The sequence below is a fragment of the Actinia tenebrosa genome, unplaced genomic scaffold (genome assembly GCF_029948245.1).
Source record: "Actinia tenebrosa isolate PJP-AT-01 unplaced genomic scaffold, QUT_ActTen_1.0 PGA_scaffold0__85_contigs__length_37466705, whole genome shotgun sequence".
NCBI classification, from domain to species: Eukaryota; Metazoa; Cnidaria; class Anthozoa; order Actiniaria; family Actiniidae; genus Actinia; species Actinia tenebrosa.
Genome location: NW_028292569.1, coordinates 18,416,070 through 18,443,252, shown reverse-complemented (window position 1 = coordinate 18,443,252; position 27,183 = coordinate 18,416,070). Strand labels below are relative to the sequence as shown.

The 27,183-nt window shown below is 38.8% G+C and overlaps 2 protein-coding genes across 3 annotated transcripts; both read right to left on the bottom strand.

Annotated features, from left to right (window-relative positions):
* On the bottom strand, positions 1-19,429 carry LOC116292022 (uncharacterized). Of its 2 annotated transcripts, XR_016120502.1 has the most exons (10): positions 18,206-19,429; positions 11,397-11,780; positions 9,523-9,798; positions 8,320-8,592; positions 7,955-8,026; positions 6,888-6,986; positions 5,196-5,214; positions 5,049-5,088; positions 4,339-4,663; positions 1-613 (listed from the first exon to the last, which is right to left on the bottom strand). XR_016120502.1 is itself a non-coding variant. In XM_089034356.1 (9 exons), the coding sequence occupies exons 1-9, from the start codon at positions 18,282-18,284 to the stop codon at positions 4,403-4,405; spliced, it is 1,503 nt and encodes a 500-aa protein (XP_088890482.1). In that variant the 5' UTR covers positions 18,285-19,429; the 3' UTR covers positions 4,291-4,402. The 2 variants fall into 2 exon arrangements, 1 of the variants encoding a protein (XP_088890482.1); XM_089034356.1 differs by lacking the exon at positions 1-613 and having other exon boundaries at positions 4,291-4,663.
* Positions 19,429-26,945, bottom strand: LOC116292018 (uncharacterized). The gene is made up of 2 exons (XM_089034351.1): positions 25,436-26,945; positions 19,429-21,390 (listed from the first exon to the last, which is right to left on the bottom strand). Exons 1-2 carry the CDS (start codon positions 26,883-26,885, stop codon positions 20,915-20,917), a joined length of 1,926 nt encoding a protein of 641 aa, XP_088890477.1. The 5' UTR covers positions 26,886-26,945; the 3' UTR covers positions 19,429-20,914.
* Between the last annotated feature and the right edge of the window lie 238 nt (positions 26,946-27,183).

The following is a 27,183-nucleotide window of genomic DNA, read 5'->3' as shown; positions in this document are numbered from 1 at the left end:
ACACAGCTTTAACCACGATTTGAACAATTGGTAAATAAATAGCCGAAATAATAATAATTTGGTAAATATTTCTAGATTAGCTATAGTAATCAATCGTGGTATGGAATATAAAGAATATAAACTGTGCTTTATTAGTGAACGGAGCATTGCTGACGCCATCCGCGCGCGCGAAGTGCTGTTAGATCCTGCGACAATCTTCTTTTTGCGTAAATGCCTACGGCTCGGGCTTCTCCTTAAACTTCTTTCGTGCTTGCGCCACGTCCTGCGTGCTTTATTACTGAACGGAGTACGGAAAAAGCTGTTTTATTTGTTAAATCAACCGTTTTCAGAGTACTGTTCTACAGGGTGCTATCAAAACGCCTCTTCCAGTAATATTAGGTGTTCCACAGGGAATCATCTTGGGACCTCTACTCTCCTTGGTGTATATCAATGACCCTTCCATCAGTTATTGATAGTGAGTCCCAAGTTATATTGTTTGCTGACGATTAAAAGTGCTCCAGAGCTATCAACAACAGTTCTGACTGTTTAGCTCTTCAAGATGACATTGACATCATGTCACATCGAAGCAGGAATTGGCGTCTGCATTTCAACGTAAATAAGTGCGAGGTGTTGTCTGTGACGCGAAAACAGAAACCTATCATTCATCAATATGTCCTTCACGGTCAACCAGTCAAAAGTGCTAAGGCACAAAGAGACTTAGAAGTGATGATCTCTTCCGATCTAAAATGGTACGACCACATCGAACACGCACTCCCTAAGGGTAACCGGTTCCTAAGGGTTCCTTTGATGCTAAAGCAAGAACAGCCCTCTTAGCTTCAATACCCTCATCCACCCACAGTAGCGTAGCCCAGCAGTAGCCCCCACCCCCCCCCCCCCCCCGCCCCCAGCTCCTAGGTCCTCGCTACGCCCCTGTCCACCCACACGTTGGATACGAAAGTCACCTTTGGGCTCCCTAACTTGACAGGGACATAAAAATAGTCCATCCGCGTTCTTTTCGTCTTGTGTAGCCAAACTCTGGATTGGACTAACGAGACCTTCCGCACAAAATGTCCAATAATGATCTATTTTGCATCCATGTTCAAAAATGCATACTTTTTGAAGCGATATAAAAATGGATTAAAATCCATCAAATCCAAGGACTATGATCTATGCTATTTGCTGAAAATAGCCAAAAATGACGTATTTTGCATTCTTCATAAATAATGCATATCTTTTGAAAAGGTGTGAAAATGACCCAAAATCCATCAAAACCATGGGCAATAGTCCATGCTTTTTGCCTGAATATAGCCAAAAATAACCATTTTTCATTTTTCATAAATGATTGATATTTTTTGAAAAGGTGTAAAAAATGCCCCAAAATCCATGAAAACCATAGGCTATAGTCCATGCTTTTTGCTCAAAAACGGCCAAAATTAAAAACGACCTATTTTGCATTCTTCATAAATAATGCATATCTTTTGAAAAGGTGTGAAAATGACCCAAAATCCATCAAAACCATGGGCAATAGTCCATGCTTTTTGCCTGAATATAGCCAAAAATAACCATTTTTCATTTTTCATAAATGATTGATATTTTTTGAAAAGGTGTGAAAATAGTCCAAAATCGATGAAAACCATGCTTTTTGCCTGAAAATGGCCAAAAATGACCTTTTTTCATTTTTCATAAATGATTGATGTTTTCTGAAAAGGTGTAAAAACAGTCCAAAATAGATGAAAACCATGGGCTGTAGTCCATGCTTTTTGCCTGAAAATGACCAAAAATGACCTTTTTTCATTTTTCATAAATGATTGATATTTTTTGAAAAGGTGTGAAAATAGTCCAAAATCGATAAAAACCATGGGCTATAGTCCATGGTTTTTTGCCTGATAATGGACAACATTGACCTTTTTCGTTTTTCATAAATAAAGCATATCTTTTGAAAAGGTGTGAAAATGACTCAAAAACGATGAAAACCATTGGCTATAGTCCATGCTTTTTGCCTGAAAATGGCCAAAAATGACCTTTTTTCATTTTTCATAAATGATTGATATTTTTTGAAAAGGTGTGAAAATAGTCCAAAATAGATGAAAACCATGGGCTATAGTCCATGCTTTTTGCCTGATAATGGCCAACATTGACCTTTTTCGTTTTTCATAAATAATGCATATCTTTTGAAAAGGTGTGAAAATGACTCAAAAACGATGAAAACCATTGGCTATAGTCCATGCTTTTTGCCTGAATATGGCCAATAATGACCCTTTTTCGTTTTTCATAAATGATTGATATTTTTTGAAAAGGTGTGAAAATAGTCCAAAATCGATGAAAACCATGGGCTACAGTCCATGCTCTTTGCCTGAAAATGGCCAAAAATGACCTTTTTTCATTTTTCATAAAGGATTGATATTTTTTGAAAAGGTGTGAAAATAGTCCAAAATCGATGAAAACCATGGGCTATAGTCCATGCTTTTTGCCTGAAAATGGCCAAAAATGACCTTTTTTTCATTTTTCATAAATGATTGATATTTTTTGAAAAGGTGTGAAAATAGTCCAAAATCGATAAAAACCATGGGCTATAGTCCATGCTTTTTGCCTGATAATGGCCAAAAATGACCTTTTTCGTTTTTCATAAATAATGCATATCTTTTGAAAAGGTGTGAAAATGACTCAAAAACGATGAAAACCATTGGCTATAGTCCATGCTTTTCGCCTGAAAATGGCCAAAAATGACCTTTTTTCATTTTTCATAAATGATTGATATTTTTTGAAAAGGTGTGAAAATAGTCCAAAATAGATGAAAACCATGGGCTATAGTCCATGCTTTTTATCAAAAATGGCCAAAAATGACGTATTTTGCATTCTTCATAAATAAAGCATATCTTTTGAAAAGGTGTGAAAATGACCCAAAATCCATCAAAACCATGGGCTATAGTCCATGCTTTTTCCCAAAAATGGCCAAAAATGACGTATTTTGCATTCTTCATAAATAATGCATATCTTTTGAAAAGGTGTTAAAATGACCCAAAATCCATCAAAACCATGGCCTATAGTCCATGCTTTTTGCCTGAATATGGCCAATAATGACCCTTTTTCGTTTTTCATAAATGATTGATATTTTTTGAAAAGGTGTGAAAATAGTCCAAAATCGATGAAAACCATGGGCTACAGTCCATGCTTTTTGCCTGAAAATGGCCAAAAATGACCTTTTTTCATTTTTCATAAATGATTGATATTTTTTGAAAAGGTGTGAAAATAGTCCAAAATCGATGAAAACCATGGGCTATAGTCCATGCTTTTTGCCTGAAAATGGCCAAAAATGACCTTTTTTCATTTTTCATTAATGAATGATATTTTTTGAAAAGGTGTGAAAATAGTCCAAAATCGATGAAAACCATGGGCTATAGTCCATGCTTTTCCCCAGAAATGGCCAAAAATGACGTATTTTGCATTCTTCATAAATAATGCATATCTTTTGAAAAGGTGTGAAAATGACCCAAAATCCATCAAAACCATTGGCTATAGTCCATGCTTTTTGCCTGAAAATGGCCAAAAATGACCTTTTTTCATTTTTCATTAATGAATGATATTTTTTGAAAAGGTGTGAAAATAGTCCAAAATCGATGAAAACCATAGGCTATAGTCCATGCTTTTTCCCAAAAATGGCCAAAAATGACGTATTTTGCATTCTTCATAAATAATGCATATCTTTTGAAAAGGTGTGAAAATGACCCAAAATCGATGAAAACCATGGGCTATAGCCCATGCTTTTTGCCTGAAAATGGCCAAAAATGACCTTTTTTCATTTTTCATAAATGAATGATATTTTTTGAAAAGGTGTGAAAATAGTCCAAAATCGATGAAAACCATGGGCTACAGTCCATGCTTTTTCCCAAAAATGGCCAAAAATAACGTATTTTGCATTCTTCATAAATAATGTATATCTTTTGAAAAGGTGTAAAAACAGTCCAAAATAGATGAAAACCATGGGCTGTAGTCCATGCTTTTTGCCTGAAAATGACCAAAAATGACCTTTTTTCATTTTTCATAAATGATTGATTTTTTTTGAAAAGGTGTGAAAATAGTCCAAAATCGATAAAAACCATGGGCTATAGTCCATGGTTTTTTGCCTGATAATGGACAACATTGACCTTTTTCGTTTTTCATAAATAAAGCATATCTTTTGAAAAGGTGTGAAAATGACCCAAAATCCATCAAAACCATTGGCTATAGCCCGTGCTTTTTGATTGAAAATGGCCAAAAATGACCTTTTTTCATTTTTCATAAATGATTGATATTTTCTGAAAAGGTGTAAAAACAGTCCAAAATCGATGAAAACCATGGGCTATAGTCCATGCTTTTTACCTGAAAATGGCCAAAAGCGATGCGTAGAAAGGATGCGGGCGATAATGGTGACATGCTTGAAACTCTATTTTTTCTTCTTAATACCAGTTTTAAACGACAATTCCTGGTAGACTGGTGGATCATCGCGGTTCGCAAGTGCAGTATAGATATGTGTATCCATTTCTTCTTGATTCCTTACAAGGCCATCATCTTTGCTTGTCTGGAGCGTTGTCGGGCTTTCTTTGTCTCGATTGAGACTTTCACGATAGTCTTGCTGCTGCTCGTGTACTACGTCATCGAGTTGTCGTCCTGATGTAGTAGCACCTCCTGACATCTCAACAACGTTCTTTAAAGAATGTAAATATATAAATTAAAGGTACTTAAACTCGACGACGGGTAAATTTTAAGTACTTTTATTGCTAGTACGACTTCACATACATCACATGACCACATACGAATCAGTGGTATACGTAAAAAAAAGGACCTTGATATCAACATCCACAATGATTTTCGTTGAAAACTAGTGATTGTCTTCGAAGCACGAAGCCGCAACTGGGGAAGAGGGGTGGGGTCTTTTTACAATACAAAATAGGCTTTAAGTTAGTTGAAAAAGGAATATGAACAATATATGGTCGAAACCACTCCCCATCCTACCCCCCTTCCCTTACAGACAAAAATAACTGAAAGCCAATGCAAGATCTGTAAAAATATATATATAAAAGATGACATACTTCATAAATCTGCTTGTCTGTGCCTTTGCTTCGTTCTTTCCTTTAAACAAATCAAATATTTAAAATGTTGAACTGATAAGCTAGAAATTGAGGCTCAATTACAGAAATGTTGGCTCACAGCCATTTATAAAACTTTTATATACAAACCTCTCATTCATCTCAATTTCTAAAGGAAAGAATAAGCGTACACGGATTAGTATGTGCTAGATAGAGATTGTTGTTTTCTGGGATCGTTATCGAGAACGGAGAACGATTTTCGTGTATTTTTGGGCTGTAAGTTTATTAGGCATAAGAACAAAACAATAGGCCTTTTGCAACGACAGCTCACGTGACCCTACCCCCTCCCCCCCTCCCGTAAAAAGGGACGTTGTGTCAAATTGAACAACAGAAATGGAAAGAGCACCTCAATATTAGTAAGAAGGCCAGTTTTAGCCCATAATGTTGACTATGGGAGAAATGGCAATAAATATAAAATCGAATATTTTATAAGGATTTGTATGGGTAAATGTGCTGGAGGGCATAGACTATTTGTTTCTTTGTTTCTTTGTTTCTTTGTTTCTTTGTTTCTTTGTTTCTTTGTTTCTTTGTTTCTTTGTTTCTTTGTTTCTTTGTTTCTTTGTTTCTTTGTTTCTTTGTTTCTTTGTTTCTTTGTTTCTTCTTTGTTCTTTTCTTCTTTGTTTCTTTGTTCTTTGTTTCTTTTCTTCTTTGTTTCTTCTTTGTTTCTTTGTTTCTTTGTTTCTTCTTTGTTTCTTTGTTTCTTTGTTTCTTTGTTTCTCTCTCTCTCTCTCTCTCTCTCAGAACAGAGCTGCCCGAATCATAACCTTTCAGGGCTATGACATAAGGTCAGCAGACATCTTGCAACAATTGAATTGGGACCGCTTGGCTATAAGACGCGAAAAGCGCCTTTCTCTCATGATGTATGATATTTTGCATGAAAATACTCCATCTTATTTACAGGATCTTTTCTCAAAAAGTAAGGATTCAAATGCTTATAAATCTAAATTGAGAAATATCGAAGATAAATTAGAAATTCAAACCATTCCAAGGACTGAATTCCTTAAAAAAAGTTTCTCTTACAGAGGAGCTAAATTATGGAATTCTATTCCTTCACATATCCGAACTTCATCCTCTAGGTTAGTTTTTAATAAGAATTTGTCTAATTGGCAGTCGGATAGTACCTAGTCACTTTATATTTATCATTTATACGCATTTTAATAGCTATATATATAGTTCATATTATTTAATTCATTTTTAAATATATCACATATTATATGTAAATCTCTTTCTTATGAAGTACGACTTTCATGTAAAGAAGTGTATGACACTTATGAAACTATCGTCCTCAAATAAAGGTGCATTCATTCATTCATTCATTCATTCTCTTTCTTTCTCTCTTTTGGGGGACTCTGGGGGAGAGCCTGGGAGGGAGGGGGGAGGGGGGGGGGAGGGGGGAGGAGGGGGGGGGAGGGGGGAGGGAGGGAGGGGGGAGGGAGGAGGGAGGGGGGAGGGAGAGAGGGAGGAGAGAGGGAGGGAGAGGGAGGGGGGGGAGGGGGGAGGGGAGGGGGAGGGAGGGAGGATACGGTCGTGCGGGAGCTTTCTTTTTTCTTTTCTTTCTTTTTTTATTTTCTCTTTTCTCGCTTCTCTCTCTCTCTCTCTCTCTCTCTCTCTCTTTCTTTCATTCTTTCTTTTTTTCTTTCTTTCTTTTCTTTCTTTCTTTCTTTCTTTCTTTCTTTTTGTTCGTAACATATCGGCGAATCTTGTACATTAACGGGAGGAGTTTTTTCAGACAGGGAAAAAAAATGAATAAAAAGGCTTATATGATTAGTGATATATTCTAACCTTCAGCGTTAGGTTTTTTCCTCGTTATTACAACCTGTATCACATAAAGTATCACCAACAGCACGATTACGGTCACACAGGCAGCTATAGCAGGAACGCCTAGAGCAGAAACAAAATAAAGTTAAAGGTCACAGGCTCTATAAATTCGGTTCGATTTGGTGCTACCGGATGACAAATATGTCATTTACATACACCGTTGCGTGCCGACTGCATATGGTTAGATAACAGAAAGAACAATAAAATCCCTTTGCTCTTGGGAATTGAATTATTTCTCATGTAAAACGATTGTATTATCCCTGCTATCTAACATGGCTGCCGTCACGTGGTGGTGCAAAATGGAGCATGTGTAATAGGACATTTACATTATGACGTCATTAGATACATCTACCAGAATCCCTTGCACACTTTATTTTGTTCAGTTAACTAGCACCAATAGACCCCTTCACAGTTCCCTGCGCCATCTTGAAAGGTAGCTATGCCTTTGCATCGATGCGAGACGAACGGCGAGCTTGCAATGATAGAGACCTTTTTTAACACCTTGAACAATTATTCACAGGTCTCTATCATTGCAAGCTCAACGTTCGTCTCGCTTCGATGCAAAGGCACGGCTACCTTTCAAGATGGCGCAGGGAACTGTGAAGGGAGACTATTGTCTTACTATTCTCATGAGGCATTAAAAGATTCAATAGGAAAGGAAATTTGCGAAACATTTTGGCATAGTGGGAGTCAAATGATGCCAGAACTCATTGCACATTGCAAGGTCATGGAAAAGAGATATGGTCAAATATTGACACAGACAACCAAAACACTAACGTTTTTTTGCTCACACAACCAATAAATAGCGTGATTTCAGTACTAGGAAATAATAAAATGGAAACTATGGCACGTACAAGAAATGAAAGATCACATAGTAAAAGAAAAAAAAACAATCGTCCCCTCTTCGATTCGATCTCTCTTTGCGTAGCTAAGTACGCAGGTTATGGAACATGTATTTGGTATGAATGTCCTCAATGCTATTTTGTCTGAAAAATTATGATTAGTTTGAGCAAATTTAAAAGATGTCTTACAGGTTTTAGACTCTGTAGTATAAGTGTTTTCTTTCTGTATTGAATCACAGGTTTTGTTACTGCCATTAATATCTAAAAAAAATAAGAGAAATAGGATTATCTTGAGCATGAGATAAATCACATTGTTTTTCTTCATCTTCTTCTTCTTCTTCTTCTTCTTCTTCTTCTTCTTCTCCTTCTCCTTCTCCTTCTCCTTCTCCTTCTCCTTCTCCTTCTTCTTCTTCTTCTTCAATTTTCTTCTTTTTATTGTCAGTTCTTCTCTCTTTTTGCGTCCCTCTTCTCCCATCCCCCCATCCCCTCCACCCCCATCTTCTGACATCCATTGACTTACAGTTGACTCCGAAGACATGACTTTCTTTACTTACACTCGTTTGCAACATCAAAGACATGCTCGTCGGATCCAAGATTATTCTCCGCTCTACATCTGTATTTTCCATAATCCTCCTTGCTCCTTGTTACCACCTTCAGCACACTGCCACGAGGGATTTTCTTAAAGCCTGTCGTAATTGGATGACCGTCAGGTTTAAACCATAGTACGTCTGGGAAGGGTACGCCGTCGGCCATGCAGTATAGCAGTATGGTTCTGGTATTGCAAGTCATATTCCTGGTGAAGTTATGATCTACTATTTTGGGCTTGTCTGGTAAAAGATAGTATAAACAATAAGATTAAAACAATCACTAGTCAAGCGATCTATTCCAGCTAAATCTAATCAAGCTGCTTGGGCTGCGTTCATAATGTATGGCAGAGGGGAAGCAGGTGAAATTGAGGGGGGATCGCGAAAATTTTGGTAGGAAAAGGGGGGGGATGGGCAAATTTTAAACAGAAAAATGGGGGGGGGGTGCACATTTTTGGAAGAAGCTACAGGCCTTGCTTAGGGGGATCGTATTTTTTTGCATGACTTTAAGCGGGGGTGTTGAGAACTATTCTGGACATTTCAAATTTTCACCTCCTTCCCCCCCCCCCCCCCCCCCCCACCCCCACCCCCCCCCCCCCCCCCCCCCCCACCCCCTGCCATACATTATGAACGCAGCCTTGACGATTTTTAATCACCAAATTTCAAAACTACCTACCCTTGGGCTACTCATTAACCAGTGCTAGTTAACCAAACAACGGGACAACACACCAATAACAAACTACACGCTAATCAAAGAGCTATTCGCTAACCAACCAAAAGTACCCACTTACCGACAACCATTCCACCAACGGCCAAACAACTCAACCACCAACTTAGCTACTCTACAACAATCAAAACAACCAACAAAACTAATTAAACTACCTACAAACTAGACTCATTCCATAAGTCGTAGTTTTTGCTCCTTTGTGAGTTGTGCCGACAAAAGAGCGAAAACACCGACTTATGGAAACAGTCTACATACAAACCTACAAACAAGCTAACTAACCCAACAACCACCTAGCTCCCCACCAGCCAATTAATCAAACAATCAACCTATTAACGGAAAGAACCAATCAATCAACTTGCGTAGCCCAACCCAGCCCAACCAATTTCCAGCACGCAGATTGGCACAACCACCAAGAACTCCTAAATATTTTAAATTTTTTTGCTCACACTTGACAACAATGTTGGTTTTTGTCGCGGATGGCCTTTCGTTTGGGTTATTAATGGCCTGACACTCGTACATCCCACTGTGATCTCTTATTATCTCAGGTATTGTTAGCAAGGCGCTTCCAACACCACTACTCTTCGCTACCATGGTATCGTTAACCACATGGAACCAGGTGACATTTGGTGTCGGTGGACCAATTGCCGAACAGTGAATACTGATGCTTGCTCCTTCTTGGATGTAGTGGTACTTTTGTAGAGATGGTGAAAATATTGGTGGAACTAGAAAATACAAGAGATTTACATTCCATCTTAACTTGTCTTTATTTGCCAGTGAAATTTTTTTGCCTGCAAACTCAGGTGATACTACACCATTAAAACGGACAGTTGTCATAATGGAACCTTCTAAAATAGACCGATCCCGACTATGCCCGAGTGTCCGCCCAAACAATGGGTAGTTTTCCCAATGGAATACAGCATGTCCAACCAACAAACTCGAATTCGGAAGATTTTTTATTAGCTATCGATTTTTTTCTTAAGGTGGCTGACTACTTTTCAACATTCGATTTGAGTCCACGACGTGCGCGCGCACAAAAACCGCTGAATAATCTTCACGATTTTATTGAAGAACCATGCACGTTTTAAACTCAGAGAGCAAAACCTTCAAATTTTGCACGCGGGACTCTATACTTTTTATGTTATTTTCCGGAATAACAGGTAATATCCCATTATTTTTCAAAGTTTAAGACAATTCTGTTGATTAGAACAATGTAAAAAGTCGTTCTGTTTGTTTTTGTGCCCAATTTTTACGATAATTTGCACACCGTAACACGTGAGCAAAAAAGTTTTTCTGTTGTCTACAATAGTTTATTAAAACAACTTTTATCCGTATTTTATAAGTATAGTGTAAGTAACGTGTTCGGAGAAAATTACAGAGCTTGATTTTCGCTATTTTTCTTCCAAAAATGTACAAACGCATGTCATTCCGGAGTTATCATTTCAAAAACAAGCTCGGGACACCCCATTTTTCTTTGCATTTTTGAAATCAGCATTAAATTTCAGGTCAAAAAAGTTTCAATTTTCTGTTTATTATTTGCCAAAGTAGCCAGCCACCTTAATGTACCTTTAGAATGCATTAATTCTAAGACAGACATTTACAATTTTCAGCAATAGGTGTCTGTTCCATGCTGTATATCAAAAACACATTTTAGCTTGTCCGACGTAGCAACATTAACTAGGGAGGTAGAACAATGAATGCGGGAGCGGTGTATTGTCTCGAATGAGAGGCTAACATTATTATGGAAATACCAAAAGAAATCCCACTTCTACTCGATGGAATTTGTGGCATTTCTTTTGTATTTCCTTCGGTGAACATCGCATTCAAGACAATTTTAAGAAGGGTACATTAAAAGACAGAGGCGGCGGAAGCTGAAAAATTTTGGGGAGGCACTCCAATATTTCACGGTACCTTGAAATGACCTTTCCCCCCCCCCCCCCCCCTCCCTGTTTAGCTTGATTACAAACGTGTATGTGTGATATTTCAATCAGTAACATTTTGCGCGCATTAAAACACTTGCAATTGTGCTGAGAGACACAAAAATGATGCAAGTCGTCGCTAGATATATCGTGTCTTTTTTAGATACAGAAAATTATGTAATATCAAAATAATAAATAATGGTAATCATAACCAAATCTCATGCGTTTTTTTTTTTTGTGTGTGAGGCATTATATTCAAGGGGGGCCAGGCCCCCCCAAAAAATCTAGTGGGGGGCCAGTGCCCCCCCGGCCCCCCCGTTTCCGCCGCCCCTGAAAGAAGAAAAAGTTTAGCCTCAACAATAAATAATAATTAAATTAAGTGTACGGTACAAACTACTACCAACCTGTCACAATTAAATATGTAGCAGTGACCATATTTAAAAACTTTTCGAGGAGTTCCACCACCTCGAGCTTAGCACCGTATCTACCAGTGTCATTGAGGGTCAAATTTGACAGTTTGAACCAGGCATGACCATCCCTCAGGTCACCAACAAAATCAACTCTTCTTTTGTATCTGGAAGCATGAGAATTTAAGTCGTCATAAAATGTCGGCTTTCCAATAAAACCTATATGAATGAACCTAGCTTGAAAGTCGAGTCCTGCGTTTAGCAGTCCCCATAATACGAAATATGGGAAATGTATGTCATTCGTCACGTTCCACATGAACACTACATCCTGCCCTACGGCGCGTATGATTGTTGGTAGCCCAGAAACATCTGTAGAATGAACTGAAAATGAAAAATAAATAAATAAAATTGAGGAAGAGTCGTATGACGTGTGCAAGCTAATTTAATTTTGTGATTTTCGTTACGAATATTTAAATAAAATAAAATAAATAAATTGACTTTATTTAATGAGGGTGACATACATTACTGGTAATAACCCAGTAGTTTCCATTATGGCCCTTCTACAATTAAACTGAAATGCATGATCAAATAGGGTGTTGCTAAACCCCGAAACACCGAAACACCGAAACACCGAAGCACCGAAACACCGAAACACCGAAACACCGAAACACCGAAACAGTACCAAAACGAAACACCAGTGTACAAATACTTTTCAATATAATAGTTAAAAGTAGTAGATTAATGAATCTTTTGATTTTGAGAGCAACTGACATCATTTAAGACCAGTTTACAATGTTTTAAAAATCGTATATCTGGAAAGTTTTATGTCATCACCTTGCACACATTGCGGGCGGCCACATGGGAGCCTGGCTTTATATTGCTGGTGGTGACACAGGTAGCCCAAACTTGGTTTCTGTGGTGGTGATGGATATGATGCAAAAGTTACTCTGTTGGCGGTCGCTCGATCAATCCAAAGACGAAAACACGGGGAGGGATGGGACGTCCGAAATTGTCAAACCACCCGTGGATATCAAGCTATTGGATACCGCTATTCACTACTTCTTATAACGTGTTCATACTTTTCGTTTCTACTGTGCCGGCCGTATTTATTGCAACTTTATAAAGTTTAAAGCATATAATTTAGTGTATTATAACTATGAGCTACGCCGAAGTAACCGCTGGGTACAAGTCCGTTAAGGAAAGTACAGCTAAAGTCGACTACTCTGCGTTCCAGCAGAGCACCGAAGATGATGCAGGTCATTAAAGGTAAGCAAATATCTGACAATATCTCGATCTCGCATCCTTTTTACAGTATTTTGAAGGCAAACGGTATTATGGTTATATGTTAATTGCATACAAGTAAGATTATATATATTCTCACAGGACAATGATAACGACAATACCCTCAGCGAGGACGAATGTTTGGCATCAACTTTTGGTACCAACTCAAAGGTACATAACTAAACTATTTTGTATGCTTTGTAAACTATATCATGCTTCCATACGATACTACAGACATCAAGATCGGGCAATTTTGCAGCAACAGTTAGTGAATTACGTGTCAACCAATAGAAATTGGTCATATATTAATGCCTTCGACTAAACATAATTTTAGAACCAAACGACATTAGCCAGAGTTATTTATTTTTCTAGGATAATGACAACAGCCTAAGTGAGGATGAACTTTTGGCACCAGCTCTGGTTATCAACTCTAAGGTACATCACTAAAAGATGCTCGCGCAACGTGGGCAATTTTGCAGCAACTAATATGATTATAATCGGTCATTTATGAACTGTTGCCTTCGACTTGGGTTCAAAAGAAAGATTAAGGTGGTGTCTTTTTTTAATGATAGAAAAGACCTCCCAATATTTTGCGAAAAATCAGAAGGCCTTACAGTAAAAGAACTATTTAAGGCAATACTTGAACCACATAATACCGACATTATTTGTCGTCCGTGACCGACAGGGGTGCAGAAGAATGCCACGTTTTTAGTTGATCTAAACAAAACTGATTTCAAAGATCTATCTGCGGATGACAATGGTGCATGGGAAATAGCTACTCCCCGCAGAAAATACAAATTGACTTTTAAAGGGACAACAGTTAAATCTGCAGTATCGACTTCAGAAACTAGAGGAGCCTACACTCTTATTAAACAATATGGAACCCACAAAGCGACAAAGATCAAACAGGGGGTAATATTCCAGAGAATTATGTCGAGGGTATACAGCCCCAACGGCCAGTTACAGCAGTTTGCTGTCATGCAATATTTTTTTAAAAACAATGACGAGGTTACTCTTTCCATGGTTCCACATAATAATGCCAAAAAGTCAAGTTCTAAACCCTACTTTAGAACTGCGCCATCGACACTGGCAGACTTGAAGGATAAAACAGCTAACATGGCCCCAAAACAAGCATGCGCTGCTGTATATAAATCAGCTGGGGGCTTGTTGGGGTCTACAACAATGTCAAAAGAGCCCCGCAACATGAAGCAAATTTACAATTTAAAGTTAAATAATGAAGACAAACAAAAAGAGACACAAGACGAAATGAACGAGTTGTTAGAACAGCTAAAGATTGACCAGCAAAAGCCGGATAAAGGGTTTCTAAGAAAAGTACAGTTTCCTGATACTCCCGAACTGGTTTTATCAACTGAACAGCAACTGAGAGATGTCGCACGATTTTGTGCTGGCGGCTCATACTCCCAGTCTGTGTGGTGAATAGACCCTACTTTTAACTTAGGAAATTTTTACGTGACTTTAACCAATTACAGACACCCACTCTTGATCAATCCGAGAACAAAAAAGCATCCCGTATTCATTGGCCCGTCATTTGTACACATAAAGAAAGAGACAGAAAATTACGATTTTTTTTTTCATTCAATAAGGTCTCTGGAACCACTATTAGACAACATTAAGGCATATGGAACAGATGGGGAAGTTGCCCTGCTCAACGCTTTATTAAACAACTTCCCAAATTCAGTAGGTTTGCGGTGCTACTTGCACAAACAGCGCAATATTGAAGCAAAACTTCAGAATAAATTCAAAGTGAACGTTGATATCAAGAGTGAGTTGATAAAGGATATTTTCCAAAACTATTCAGGCGGTGTACTTTCATCGGGACTTATAGACGCAGAAACCGCCGAAGAATTTGACGCACAGCTCAACAGCTTGAAAGAAAAATGGGATGCACTAATACCAGGTTTTCACAAGTGGTTTATAAAGGAGCATGCCCATAATTTTAAAGAAACATTAATAGCATCAGTTAGAACATTGGCTGGTTTACGACCTCCACAAGACGGTCATCCTCCGGAGCTTTACACGGATAACGGTAACGAGAGCATAAACAGCAAAGTGAAATCCTGGGTGGAACATTCCAAAAGCACTTGGCCTGAGTTTACCAGAAAGCTGCAAACGCTGGTCGAAAACCAAAACTTAAAAGGAGAAAAGGCAATATATGGTGCAGGGGAATATGTACTCGCTGACTGCTGTCAGCATCTAGCAATTGAATCCACGAGATGGCACAATCTTCAACAAAGAGAAAGAGAGAGGCTCGTTTTTGAATTTCGAGGCGTTTCAAAAAAGAAGCTGCAAACCACTCCCCAATATCAAGATTACAACTTCGTTAACTCCGTTAATCAAAAGAGTACCCGGCTTTCAATGGAGCAAGAGGAGATGGTCAGCTCTTTAAGAAGCATGCCCGCAGAAGCAGTGAAAGGGGTGATAAGTAAGGCTGAAAACCTTCTTAAAGGGGATGGGATAGTCTCCGCTCCAGGAAATGCTAAAAAAGATACATTTGTGGTCGAAAGCCACTCGGGAAGACCCCATTTTGTTGTTTTAAAAAAGAACGGAAAAGTCGAATGTGACGATCAATGCCCACAGTGGCGTGGAAAACAAATATGTTCCCATTCAATTGCAGTTGCTGAGAGAATAGGACAGCTCGAAATGTTTATTAAATGGAGGAAAAGCCTTAAGCGTGAGACGAACTTAACAAAAATGTTGCTTACAGGAGCACCAAAGAATTCGGGAAGCAAGACTGCAGCGAAGCGTTGGGGAAGTGTCACACGCACTAACAGCCAGGTTGAAGTTGTCACCAAGCGGCACACCCAATGGTCATCCACGTCAGGCGTACCACCGCAGCAAGGGCCAATACAGCCACCATGGCAACCAATACAGTCATGGCAACCACTACAAATACCATGGCAACACCAACAACAGCATGGTCAGCAACAACAACATAGTCAGCAACAACCATGGCAACAACAACATCAGCAACAGCCATGGCAACAGCTACAACCTTGGCAGTCGCTACAGCCTTGGCAGCAACAACAACATGGGCAACAACAAGTAGGCCAACCACAACATCAACAAGGAAACAAGTATAAACCAAAACCCGCCCTAGGATCATTTGAGGTATGCTTGCTTCAGAACTGTGATGCAAGGGTGCAAAAATGCTATGGCTGTAGTCAAGCGCTGAAAATCGAAGGACAATTCCCTCCTGCACCACACAACTTGGTGGTAGTATCAAACATGAGAAGAGAGTTCCGTAAGGATGGCGAGCTACAGCAAAGTAAGCCCGGAAATGTCTATTTTCATTTAAACAAAAATTGCATTCAAAAAAAGTGTTCATTATTTATACCGAGCTTGGTATGTGTTCCACCCATGGTATTGTCTTCGTTAAGTCTATCACATAAAAGCGTTATTTATGACATATTGGGAATTCAGTTACAGTAAAATTTACACGATATACCTAGTAGAATAGCACAAAAACTAGATCCTTTGTTTTTGATTTTTTAATCTATTTACTATTTACTATTTAGCAATATATAACTGGTGCTACTTCATTGGTATAATTATCATAGCGCATTAGATGTTGTAACGAAGTTGAATTAAAACATGTTATTGGAAAATATCTGGGGCTGACGCAAGTGTTGTAGAAGAAACTCTCCAGCAAGATTTGAAGAGATTGGAGAATTGGATGACAAGCAGCAGATTAATACTAAATCCAAGCAAGACCAAATTGATGCTTTTTGGTACAAGGCAAAGATTGCAAGGAGCAGAACTTAGAATCCAGCTTCAAGGAAAGAACGTTGATAGAGTCTTAGAATTTAAGTATTTAGCAATCTATTTAGATGAAAGTTTAAATTGGAATGTACACGTTGATGCAATGTGCAAAAAGGTTAACAAACGATTATGTTTGCTTTCTCGCATAAGATCTTGTTTAACAGTAAAAGCGTCCAAATGTGCTTGATATTGCCAATACTTCATTATACAGATAAAGTTTGGGGGGAACTCTCAGCTGGAAATAGCCGCAGCGACTCCAAAGATTGCAAAATAGGGCAGCTCGTATTATTATAAATAGGGAGAGTTCTCAGGAAGCTCTACAAATATTGGGATGGGTAGACTTAGCCAAGACAAGAAAAATGCATAAATGCATATTAGTATTTAAATGCCTTCATGGCCTAGTTCCTTCATATCTTAGTGATTTCTTTATAAGGAATAGTAGTTTTCATACATATAATACTAGAAGAAAAAATGACCTGCACTTACCTTTACCTAAATTAAGCTTAGGTAAGAAAACGTTTAAATATACAGGATCTCTTATGTTCAATACACTACCTAGAGATATTTTAATATCCTTAAAAGGATATTTCATCTTTGAGTATTTTTAAGAGTCGCCTAAAAAAGTATTACTTAGCTTAAAAGTTTCGTTTTTTTTTAGACATATAACATATATAGTTTTTTTTTTTCTAGGTACATGTTAGTCTTAAATTTAAATTTTATATAAATATTAGTTAGGATTTTTTCAGATTTTATAGTGAAGTATATATTTTTATAGTTTGTAATTAGTTTATTGTTTTATATGCAGGGCCCCTATGGATATCAGCCTAGTTGCTGAAAGGGCTACCCTGTTGAAATAAAGTCTTTATTATTATTGTGTGTTTTTTGTTTTTTTGTTTTTGTTTTTCTTTCCGGTCTTCAGTTTCTGTAGAACTGAGTCATAAGTTTTCATAGCTGCCAGCAAATTATAGATTCAAAGTATGAGAATTATCCTGCTTTTAACAAAGCTTGACAAAAAATATCACGACAAACTAAAATACCATGGAAAATATAAATTATTTTTCTATAAGTTTTTTTTCGATTTATACATATATTTAGCAGGTTTGTGTAGTTTGAATCATAAATATTGAACAATGATTTAAGCTTTTTACCGCGCTCGAATCACGGGACATTTGCTTTGGACGAATCACGTAAAACGATACTTTTAAATTCAATTGTGCTTCAGTTCTGCAATGTTCGGCGCGTAAGAACTTATTTACATGTTTCTTGGGTCCATCTGACGATGTTGTGTTAGCCCAAGAACAAAATTAACTGCTCATTTTTCTTACAGCGAGGACCCTCATCAGTTTAGTTTTTTTAAAGTAATTAATCTATGGAATAGGTCACGGTCACTCTGTCACGTTGCTCTATTTAGGTCTCAGTCACGTTTTAATCTCAATTATCGGATTATGACAGTACAGAGTGATGACATAAAACTTTCCAGATATACGATTCTTAAAACATTGTAAACTGGTCTTAAATGATGTCAGTTGCTCTCAAAATCAAAAGATTCATTAATCTACTACTTTTAACTATTATATTGAAAAGTATTTGTACACTGGTGTTTCGTTTTAGTACTGTTTCGGTGTTTCGGGGTTTAGCAACACCCGCAAAATCTATCTGATGAAAGTAAATTACTGTAAATTAACTACTTTTAGGTTACATTTAGTTAATTAACGATGCTACTAATGATAGTCAGGGATTCATACCTTGAGCCAGAAATAGTAGCAAAATACCAGAGAGAACGGCCAGAAAAATGACTTTAGCAAGAAAAACAGTGCTGTTCATCTTATGTGAAGTTTTACACCTCAATATCTTTTGGATTTTGACCGAGCTTTAGAAAAGAAATGGTTATAAAGTATACAATTGTTATGGGATGGACCGCTCTTGGTACGAGCTACGAGATCTTTATTCCACTTTCTCTTCTTCTGACTAAAACTAATTACATGAGCTCTTTTTATAATAACTTCATGACAGGTGTCATTCTACAATCATGACATTATCGCTGAGTCTCCCGAGTGTGATATCTTATTAAACAATAATACAAGTGAAAATCATAGAACTAAACACACCTTAAACTAAAGATACAGTGAAACCCCTCTATACAGGACCCTCAGTATACCGGAATTCTCTCTAAACCGGACAAAAGTTTTGGTCCGGAAATTTTTCCCATATATATTTTGTAAAATAAACCTCAGTAAACCGGAACCTCTCTATTCCGGAAACCGAACGATAATTTCGGTACCAAACGCTATATTTGACAATAGAATTCAACCCCGCTAGTCCGGAAAATTTTCTTGAAATAGTAAATCTTGTTCACAAATAGTCATATAAAGACTAATTAATTAAAAAACTGTTTTTTCATGGTTATTGCAAAAACCTCAGTATACCGGCACCCCCGCTGAATATCGGTCCCAGCATGTCCGGTATAGAGGGAATTTACTGTAATATGTGAATATATGGTAAATGTATAGAAAGGTCTACGAGGAATAATTATATCATAAGATATAGCCTTACTGAAATCTTATATCGATATTTTCAATAAGTAATTGATCGTTCTTTATCTTGTTTTCATACGATAAGAAATAGTAATTAGAAAAACTGATGTCTAGCTTAGTCTGTAAAAACATTAATTTTCTCTCTCATAACACAATTACTTAAACAGTACAACGACCTTTTGAAATAAGGGATCGTTGCACCACATTAACAAATACTAAGTGGTTCAAAAAAAACAAAAAAAAAACAAAAAAAGACTGAAAGCTATTCTTGGACAATATATTCACTTTTATTTTAAACAATATTTGAAGCGAAACAAACAGCTTAAGCCAGAAGCCACAAAAATGTTTCAATTCTCGTCATTACTATTACTATTTTTAAATATAAAATTGTGATTTTTAAAACAATTATTACTTCAGCAAAGCATGAAAAAAAAAAAAAAAAAAAAAAAAAAAAGAGCATTCACAATAAAGAGGAATATTCTTCCATAAATATATGACCAGCCATATTCCTAAAAAAACAAATATTCTAATAGTCTCCTTTTTTTAAACACCTTGAACAATTATTCACAGGTCCCTATCATTGTAAGCTCACCGTTCGTCTCGCTTCGATGCAAAGGCACGGCTACCTTTAAAGATGGCGCAGGGAACTGTGAAGGGGACTATTCTTGGAAAATATCCTACGCTAAAACATGAACATTTATATTCCTGGAAAATATCCTAAACTAAAACATGAACATCCATATTCCTGGAAAATATCCTAAACTAAAACATGAACATCCATATTCCTGGAAAATATCCTACACTAAAACATGAACATCCATATTCCTGGAAAATATCCTACGCTAAAACATGAACATCCATATTCCTGGAAAATATCCTACACTAAAACATGAACATCCATATTCCTGGAAAATATCCTACACTAAAACATGAACATCCATATTCCTGGAAAATATCCTACGCTAAAACATGAACATCCATATTCCTGGGAAATATCCTACGCTAAAAATATGAACATCCATATTCCTGGAAAACATCCTACGCTAGAACATGAACATCCATATTCCTGGAAAATATCCTACACTAAAACATGAACATCCATATTCCTGGAAAATATCCTACGCTAAAACATGAACATCCATATTCCTTGGAAATATCCTACACTAAAACATGAACATCCATATTCCTGGAAAATATCCTACGCTAAAACATGAACATCCATATTCCTTGGAAATATCCTACACTAAAACATGAACATCCATATTTCTGGAAAATATCCTACACTAAAACATGAACATTCATATTCCTGGAAAATATCCTACGCTAAAACATGAACATCCATATTCCTGGAAAATATCCTACACTAAAAACATGAACATCCATATTCCTGGAAAATATCCTAAACTAAAAACATGAACATTCATATTCCTGGAAAATATCCTACGCTAAAACATGAACATCCATATTCCTAGGAAATATCCTAAACTAAAAACATGAACATCCATATTCCTGGAAAATATCTTACGCTAAAACATGAACATCCATATTCCTTGGAAATATCCTACGCTAAAGCATGAACATTCATATTCCTGGAAAATATCCTACACTAAAACATGAACATCCATATTCCTGGAAAATATCTTACGCTAAAGCATGAACATCCATATTCCTGGAAAATATCCTACGCTAAAGCATGAACATTCATATTCCTGGAAAATATCCTTCGCTAAAACATGAACATCCATATTCCTGGAATATATCTTACGCTAAAACATGAACATCCATATTCCTGGAAAATATCCTTCTCTAAAAACATGAAATTTCATACCGTATTCCTGGAAAATATCCTACACTAAAAACTGGAAAATAATCAAATATCCTCCCCTAAAAGCACAAAGAATAGTCTCTGTAGAGGATGTATTAACGAAGAGAAAATAATGTCTCAAGTATGTTAGGCATACAAGAAAACACAGACACATTGGCATGGCCAACATTAGCTAGTTGTTGTTCTACGTCTTCTTCAAAAATCTTCTCACAAAATTCGATTCTTAGCTGTGCCAAGTTTGGCAATTGTCTCAGGAGTGTTTCTACAGCATCCAGAGTGAGATTTGGACAAGATAGCAGTACTATGTCAGTCAGACCTTTGAGGTATTGGACAGCCTCTTTGATTCCATCATCAGTTATGTAATGTGAAGAGATCTTCAAGAATTCCAGGTTACTTAGGGCCATTGCACCTTGTATGAACCCTTCGTCGGTGATTCTGAATTCATTTGACAGGAGTTTTGTTAGCTTGGGGAGATTTTGACAGATGTAGAGGAATCCTTGGTCGTTGATATTGCTCCCTTCGATTCTGAGTGAGGTGAGGTTTTTTAGGTGTGTTCCAATCAAAACCACAGCTAAAGACAGAAAAAAATGTTAGCAACGATTTATAATACATTAATGCTCCTGGCCATATAGGGATATTATGCATTGACAGAAGGATGGATGGAGAGAGGAAGTGTGAAGCTATCCCTCTAACGAGTAAAATGTCTACTTAGTAAATGATTGTTATTGTTTATGTGTTCTTTTGTGTCTATGAAGTCCGATTCTAGAAAAACATCGTCTTTGACAGGTAGCGCATACGAACTCTGTAGCTGTTGGTTCAACTGTTGGAGAAGTTTGTTGCCTTGATTTTCTTTGCGACCGAAGTCTTTCTCTGTGCTCTTTTCTTCGTTGTTCACTTTGCTTCGCTCCTGCGTAAATAGCATGTCTCCAGCCAGGTCTGTTGCCAGCCTGCTCCTCCCAATCATCTGTGTTGATAGCACATTGTTTGAGATTGTGCTTCAAATTGTCTTTGAAGCGTTTCAGTTGACCACCTTGGTTTCGCTTTCCATTGGTCAGCTCACCGTATAGAATTTTCTTGGGGAGTCTGGATACGGGCATACGCACAACGTGCCCAGCCCATCTAAGTTGGTTCTTGATAATGATGGTCTCGATGCTGGAGATATTGGCCTCTTCTAACACACTATTGTTGGTACGTCTGTCCTGCCATTTGATGTTCAATATACGGCGAAGGCATCGCTGATGATATTTCTCCAGGTTTTTGAGGTGGCGACTGTAGGTGGTCCAAGCCTCTGAGCCATAAAGCAGGATTGGTAGAATCATGCCTTTGTAGACCTTGATCTTTGTGTTGATATTGAGGTCTTTGTTATCAAATACTCGAGTTCTCAGGCGCCCAAATGCACCACTAGCTGAACTAAGACGAACTTGAATTTCTGCATCCAGATCAGCCTTACTTGACAAGCAACTGCCAAGATATGTGAAATTATCAACAGTGCTGAGGTACTGCCCACCAACTGTAATCTGTGGTTGTTGTCGTCCGTGTATGCTATCAGGTGATGGCTGAAATAGAACCTTTGTCTTTTGAGCATTGAGTTTGAGGCCCAGCGCATTATAGGCGTGGCTGAATGCATTCATTGCTGCCTGAAGATCTTCCTCTGTGAGTTGCTATGGCATTATCATCAGCATATTGGAGCTCGAGTATTGTCATGTGTGTAGTCAACGTTCTAGCCTTCAGACGTCGGAGGTTGAAGAGCTTACCATCCATCCGGTATTGCATATCGATGCCTCGTGGGAGCTTCTCCATCACCAAGTGTAGTACAGCGGAGATGAATATTGAAAAGAGAGTTGGTGCAATTACACATCCCTGCTTAACTCCGGTCTTTACTACGAACCTCTCGGTAGCCTCGCCATCAATCAGGACTGATGCAGACATGTTGTCATGCAGCAGCTGGACTATTTTGATGTATTTCTCAGGACATCCAATTCTAGAAAGCACTTTCCATAAAGTAGGGCGGTCCACAGAATCAAACGCTTTAGTTAGATCGATAAAGGCCAAGTAGAGATCTTTATGCTGTTCTTTGCATTTTTCCTGTATCTGTCTTGCCGAGAATATCATGTCAACAGTCCCACGTGCTGGTCTGAAGCCACATTGCGTCTCCGGGAGGATCTCTTCAGCAATAGGTGTGAGGCGACATGCAAGAATGCGGGCGAGTATCTTCCCAGCTATGGAGAGAAGAGAGATGCCTCGATAGTTCCCACAGATTGTCTTCTCTCCTTTCTTGAACACGGTAACAATCAAGGCGTCCCGAAGATCACTCGGAATAACTTCCTCTTCCCAGATACGTGTAAAGAGGGTATGTAATTCTTCAGCCAGATCCGGGCCTGCAGCCTTATATACTTCTGCCGGGATCCCATCTGGGCCAACAGCTTTGCCATTCTTCATAGCAGTGATAGCTGTGGAGACCTCCTCCGTTGTTGGTGGCTCGACTAGATGATCTCTTATTGGATGCTGAGGTAGTTTATCTACTTCCGTGTTGTTTACAGAGGGGTTCTGATTGAGCAGCTCAGAAAAGTGTTCTTTCCATCGCTTGCGGATACTAGCTATGTCTTTGAGAAGGTTACCATTCTTGTCAGCAACAGGTCTAGCTCCCTGAGATGTTGGTCCATAGATCTTTTTAGTAGCAGTGAAGAATGCTCTGCTGTTATTAGTGTCAGATAACACCTGCATCTCCATTGCCTTCTGCTTCCACCAGTTGTTTTTCATCTCACGAACTCTTTGCTGCACCTTTGATCTTATTTCATGGTATTGCCGTTTTTTCCCTTCATTCCTGATATCGTTCTGCCAAACAGAGAATCTTCTACGTTTTTCAGCAATTAAAGAGAGAGGAAGTAAGAGAAAGGGAAAGAGCGAGGAAAAGAGAGAGAAGAGTTAAAGGATGATAAAAGTGAGAGATTGTTGAGAGATTGCTGATGCAAGGGGAGTAGGGTTGGGTGGATTGCTGATACAAGGGGAGTAGGGTAGGGTGGATTGCTGATACAAGGGGAGTAGGGTAGGGTGGATTGCTGATACAAGAGGAGTAGGGTAGGGTGGATTGCTGATACAAGGGGAGTAGGGTAGGGTGAATTGCTGATACAAGGGGAGTAGGGTAAGGTGGATTGCTGATACAAGGGAAGTAGGGTAAGGTGGATTGCCAGTAGAAGGGGAGTAGGGTTGGATGGATTGCTGATACAAGGGGAGTAAGGTTGGGTGGATTGCCGGTACAAGGGGAGTATGGTAGGGTGGATTGCTGGTACAAGGGGAGAAGGGTAGGGTGGATTGCTGATACAAGGGGAGTAGGGTAGTGTGGATTGTTGATACAAGGGCAGTAGGGTTGAGTGGATTGCTGGAACAAAGAGAGTAGGGTAGGGTGGATTGCTGGTACAAGGGGAGTGGGGTAGGGTGGATTGCTGATACAAGGGGAGTAGGGTAGGGTGGATTGTTGGTACAAGGGGAGTAGGTTTGGGTGGATTGCTGATACAAGAGGAGTAGGGTTGGGTGGATTGCTGATACAAGGGGAGTAGGGTAGGGTGGATTGCTGGTACAAGGGAAGTAGGGTTGGGTGGATTGCTGGTACAAGGGGAATAGGGTTGGGTGGATGGCTGATACAAGAGGAGTAGGGTAGGGTGGATTGCTGGAACAAAGAGAGTAGGGTAGGGTGGATTGTTGATACAAGGGGAGTAGGGTTGGGTGGATTGCTGGTACAAGGGGAGTAGGGTTGGGTGGATTGCTGATACAAGAGGAGTAGGGTTGGGTGGATTGCTGGTACAAGGGGAGTAGGGTTGGGTGGATTGCTGATACAAGAGGAGTAGGGTTGGGTGGATTGCTGGAACAATAGGAGTAGGGTAGGGTGGATTGCTGGTACAAGGGGAGTAGGGTTGGGTGGATTGCTGATACAAGCGGAGTAGGGTTGGGTGGATTGCTGGAACAAAGAGAGTAGGGTAGGGTGGATTGTTGATACAAGGGGAGTAGGGTAGGGTGGATTGTTGATACAAGGGGAGTAGGGTAGGGTGGATTGTTGATACAAGGGGAGTAGGGTAGTGTGGATTGTTGATACAAGGGGAGTAGGGTAGGGTGGATTGTTGATACAAGGGGAGTAGGGTAGGGTGGATTGTTGATACAAGGGGAGTAGGGTTGGGTGGATTGCTGATACAAGAGGAGTAGGGTTGGGTGGATTGCTGGAACAAAGAGAGTAGGGTAGGGTGGATTGTTGATACAAGGGGAGTAGGGTAGGGTGGATTGTTGATACAAGGGGAGTAGGGTAGGGTGGATTGTTGATACAAGGGGAGTAGGGTAGTGTGGATTGTTGATACAAGGGGAGTAGGGTAGGGTGGATTGTTGATACAAGGGGAGTAGGGTAGGGTGGATTGTTGATACAAGGGGAGTAGGGTAGGGTGGATTGTTGATACAAGGGGAGCAGGGTTTGGGTGGATTGCTGGTACAAGGGGAGTAGGGTAGGGTGGATTGTTGGGGAGTAGGGTTGGGTGGATTGTTGATACAAGGGGAGTAGGGTTGGTTGAATTGTTGATATAAGGGAAGTAAATTTAAGGTACAATATAGAGAATATATATAAATCCACCAACCTTCATTTGTAATATGGTCACAGTCACAAATGAATAACTCCTGCAACTGCGGCATTCCTTTTGCAAGGTATCTTATGCCTGTGTTAGTAATCTTGCTACAATCGTCCAAATCTAAGCTCGTCAGTTCCTTGAGATGCTTGGAAATGCTTCTCATGCTGTAGTCAGTCAGTTTCTTCGCTGACAGAGACAATGATTTCAACTGCCCTAGATTTTTCACCAAATTGTTAAGGGCAACGTGAGTCAATTCACAAATATCAAATTCTAGAATCCTTAAATTCTTCAGTTGTGAGCAAAACCAGACCAGCCCTTCAAACGGCATCACTTCATTATAGGTGATGACTGTGAGTGATTCAATATTTGGCACTTTTGACGCCAATGATCTTGCAGTTTGGATGCTGAAACTTTCCAGTGAGCCCATATCTAATTTTTTCAAGTTCGGCAGCTCTTCCTCAAACTTGACAAGGCAAGAATCAGTTATCCCCCCGAGGAAGCTCTCCACATCCATCTTTATACATTCCAAATCTTTAAGTTTAGCTACTTCGCTAAATGTGTGTTCCAAGTCAGTAATATGATCGAAGAACTCCAAGTCATTACCACCGAAAGCAAAATGTTTGAGTTTAGGAAGCTCTCTCGCGATCTCTCGCACTGTTTCATTGCCAACAAAGGGGACTTCTCTTATGTCAAATAGTTCCAGGTTTGGTAGCCTTGAAGATAAGGAATGCACTTCTTCATCATCAAGGTCCCTACAGTCCCTAAGATTCAACTTTTTGAGATTCTTGAGCTGGCTAATGTGTTTTAATCCAGTCATAGAGACCCATTCGCATCCATCCAGTAGCAAACAAGTAAGATTAGGACAAGAATTAGAAAGAATCTTCAAACAGTGATTGTCCAAATTTCCACAGTTCGTTAAATCGAGGAATTCGAGGTTATGTAGATATTCAGTAAGCCTTCTAAACCCTGCAAAATAAATTCTACTACAGCTTTTCAACGACAAACTCTTTAGGTTTCTCAAAGAAGACACGAATAAATGGTCTTTGGTGAGTTTATCTGTGACTTGCTTGCAATCTCGAAAAAATAAATGCTGAAGACTTGGCAACGTTGGTATTTTTCTCTGCAGAAACCCTTCGCTCACCTGAGGACAACCTCGAAAGAAAAGGTGAGTTAAATCCGGAACTTTCTCAAATAGCCAGTCTAATTCTTGTTCTGTAGCTCGAGTACAATGCACTCGAGTTATTTTACGTCTACGTAAGCTTTCGAAAAGACTTTCTGAAGAGTTTAGAGGTAAAATGATAATCACGTCTTTCCAAAACAATGGCAGGTATAACATATCTCTCCAGTAGCGACAAACCTGAGCGACTCTTTGCTTCTCTGGAACACTTAAATACGAAAATACGTTAACAGCGACATCTGCAATCAAGGGACCTTGCTGGAATGATAAAATACTCTCCATAATACAGTAAAAGGTGAACGTTTTTTCGAGGTTAAAGATACGATTTCATCATCTACATCACGTCGGCCGCGCGGTATCCTATGGCAATTGGGTATCCTGTGTTGGGATAAACGAGAGGGAGCGGGGAAGGGAAGTGGACCGAATCATATTTCATGATTGGGGTAATATGATTTTTCCCATAAGTATAAAGAATTCATTCATCTATCCTTTTATCATTTCAACAATCCATCCATTCCTTCATCACCTTATTTTATTCTTTCATTCATCGATCATTCCATTCATTCATTTGTCCACACAA

What these genes read in the sequence shown, in the direction of transcription:
- LOC116292022 (XM_089034356.1), bottom strand. Translation starts at nt 18,284, where the DNA reads ATGAACAGCACTGTTTTTCTTGCTAAAGTCATTTTTCTGGCCGTTCTC. An exon ending in CTTTGATGTTGCAAACGAGT is followed by an intron (nt 8,027 to 8,319) that starts GTAAGTAAAGAA and finishes TATTTTTTTTAG; the next exon opens with ATATTAATGGCAGTAACAAA. An exon ending in TACTACAGAGTCTAAAACCT is followed by an intron (nt 6,987 to 7,954) that starts GTAAGACATCTT and finishes TTTCTGCTCTAG; the next exon opens with GCGTTCCTGCTATAGCTGCC.
- LOC116292018 (XM_089034351.1), bottom strand. Translation starts at nt 26,885, where the DNA reads ATGGAGAGTATTTTATCATTCCAGCAAGGTCCCTTGATTGCAGATGTC. An exon ending in TGACCATATTACAAATGAAG is followed by an intron (nt 21,391 to 25,435) that starts GTTGGTGGATTT and finishes TTCTGTCTTTAG; the next exon opens with CTGTGGTTTTGATTGGAACA.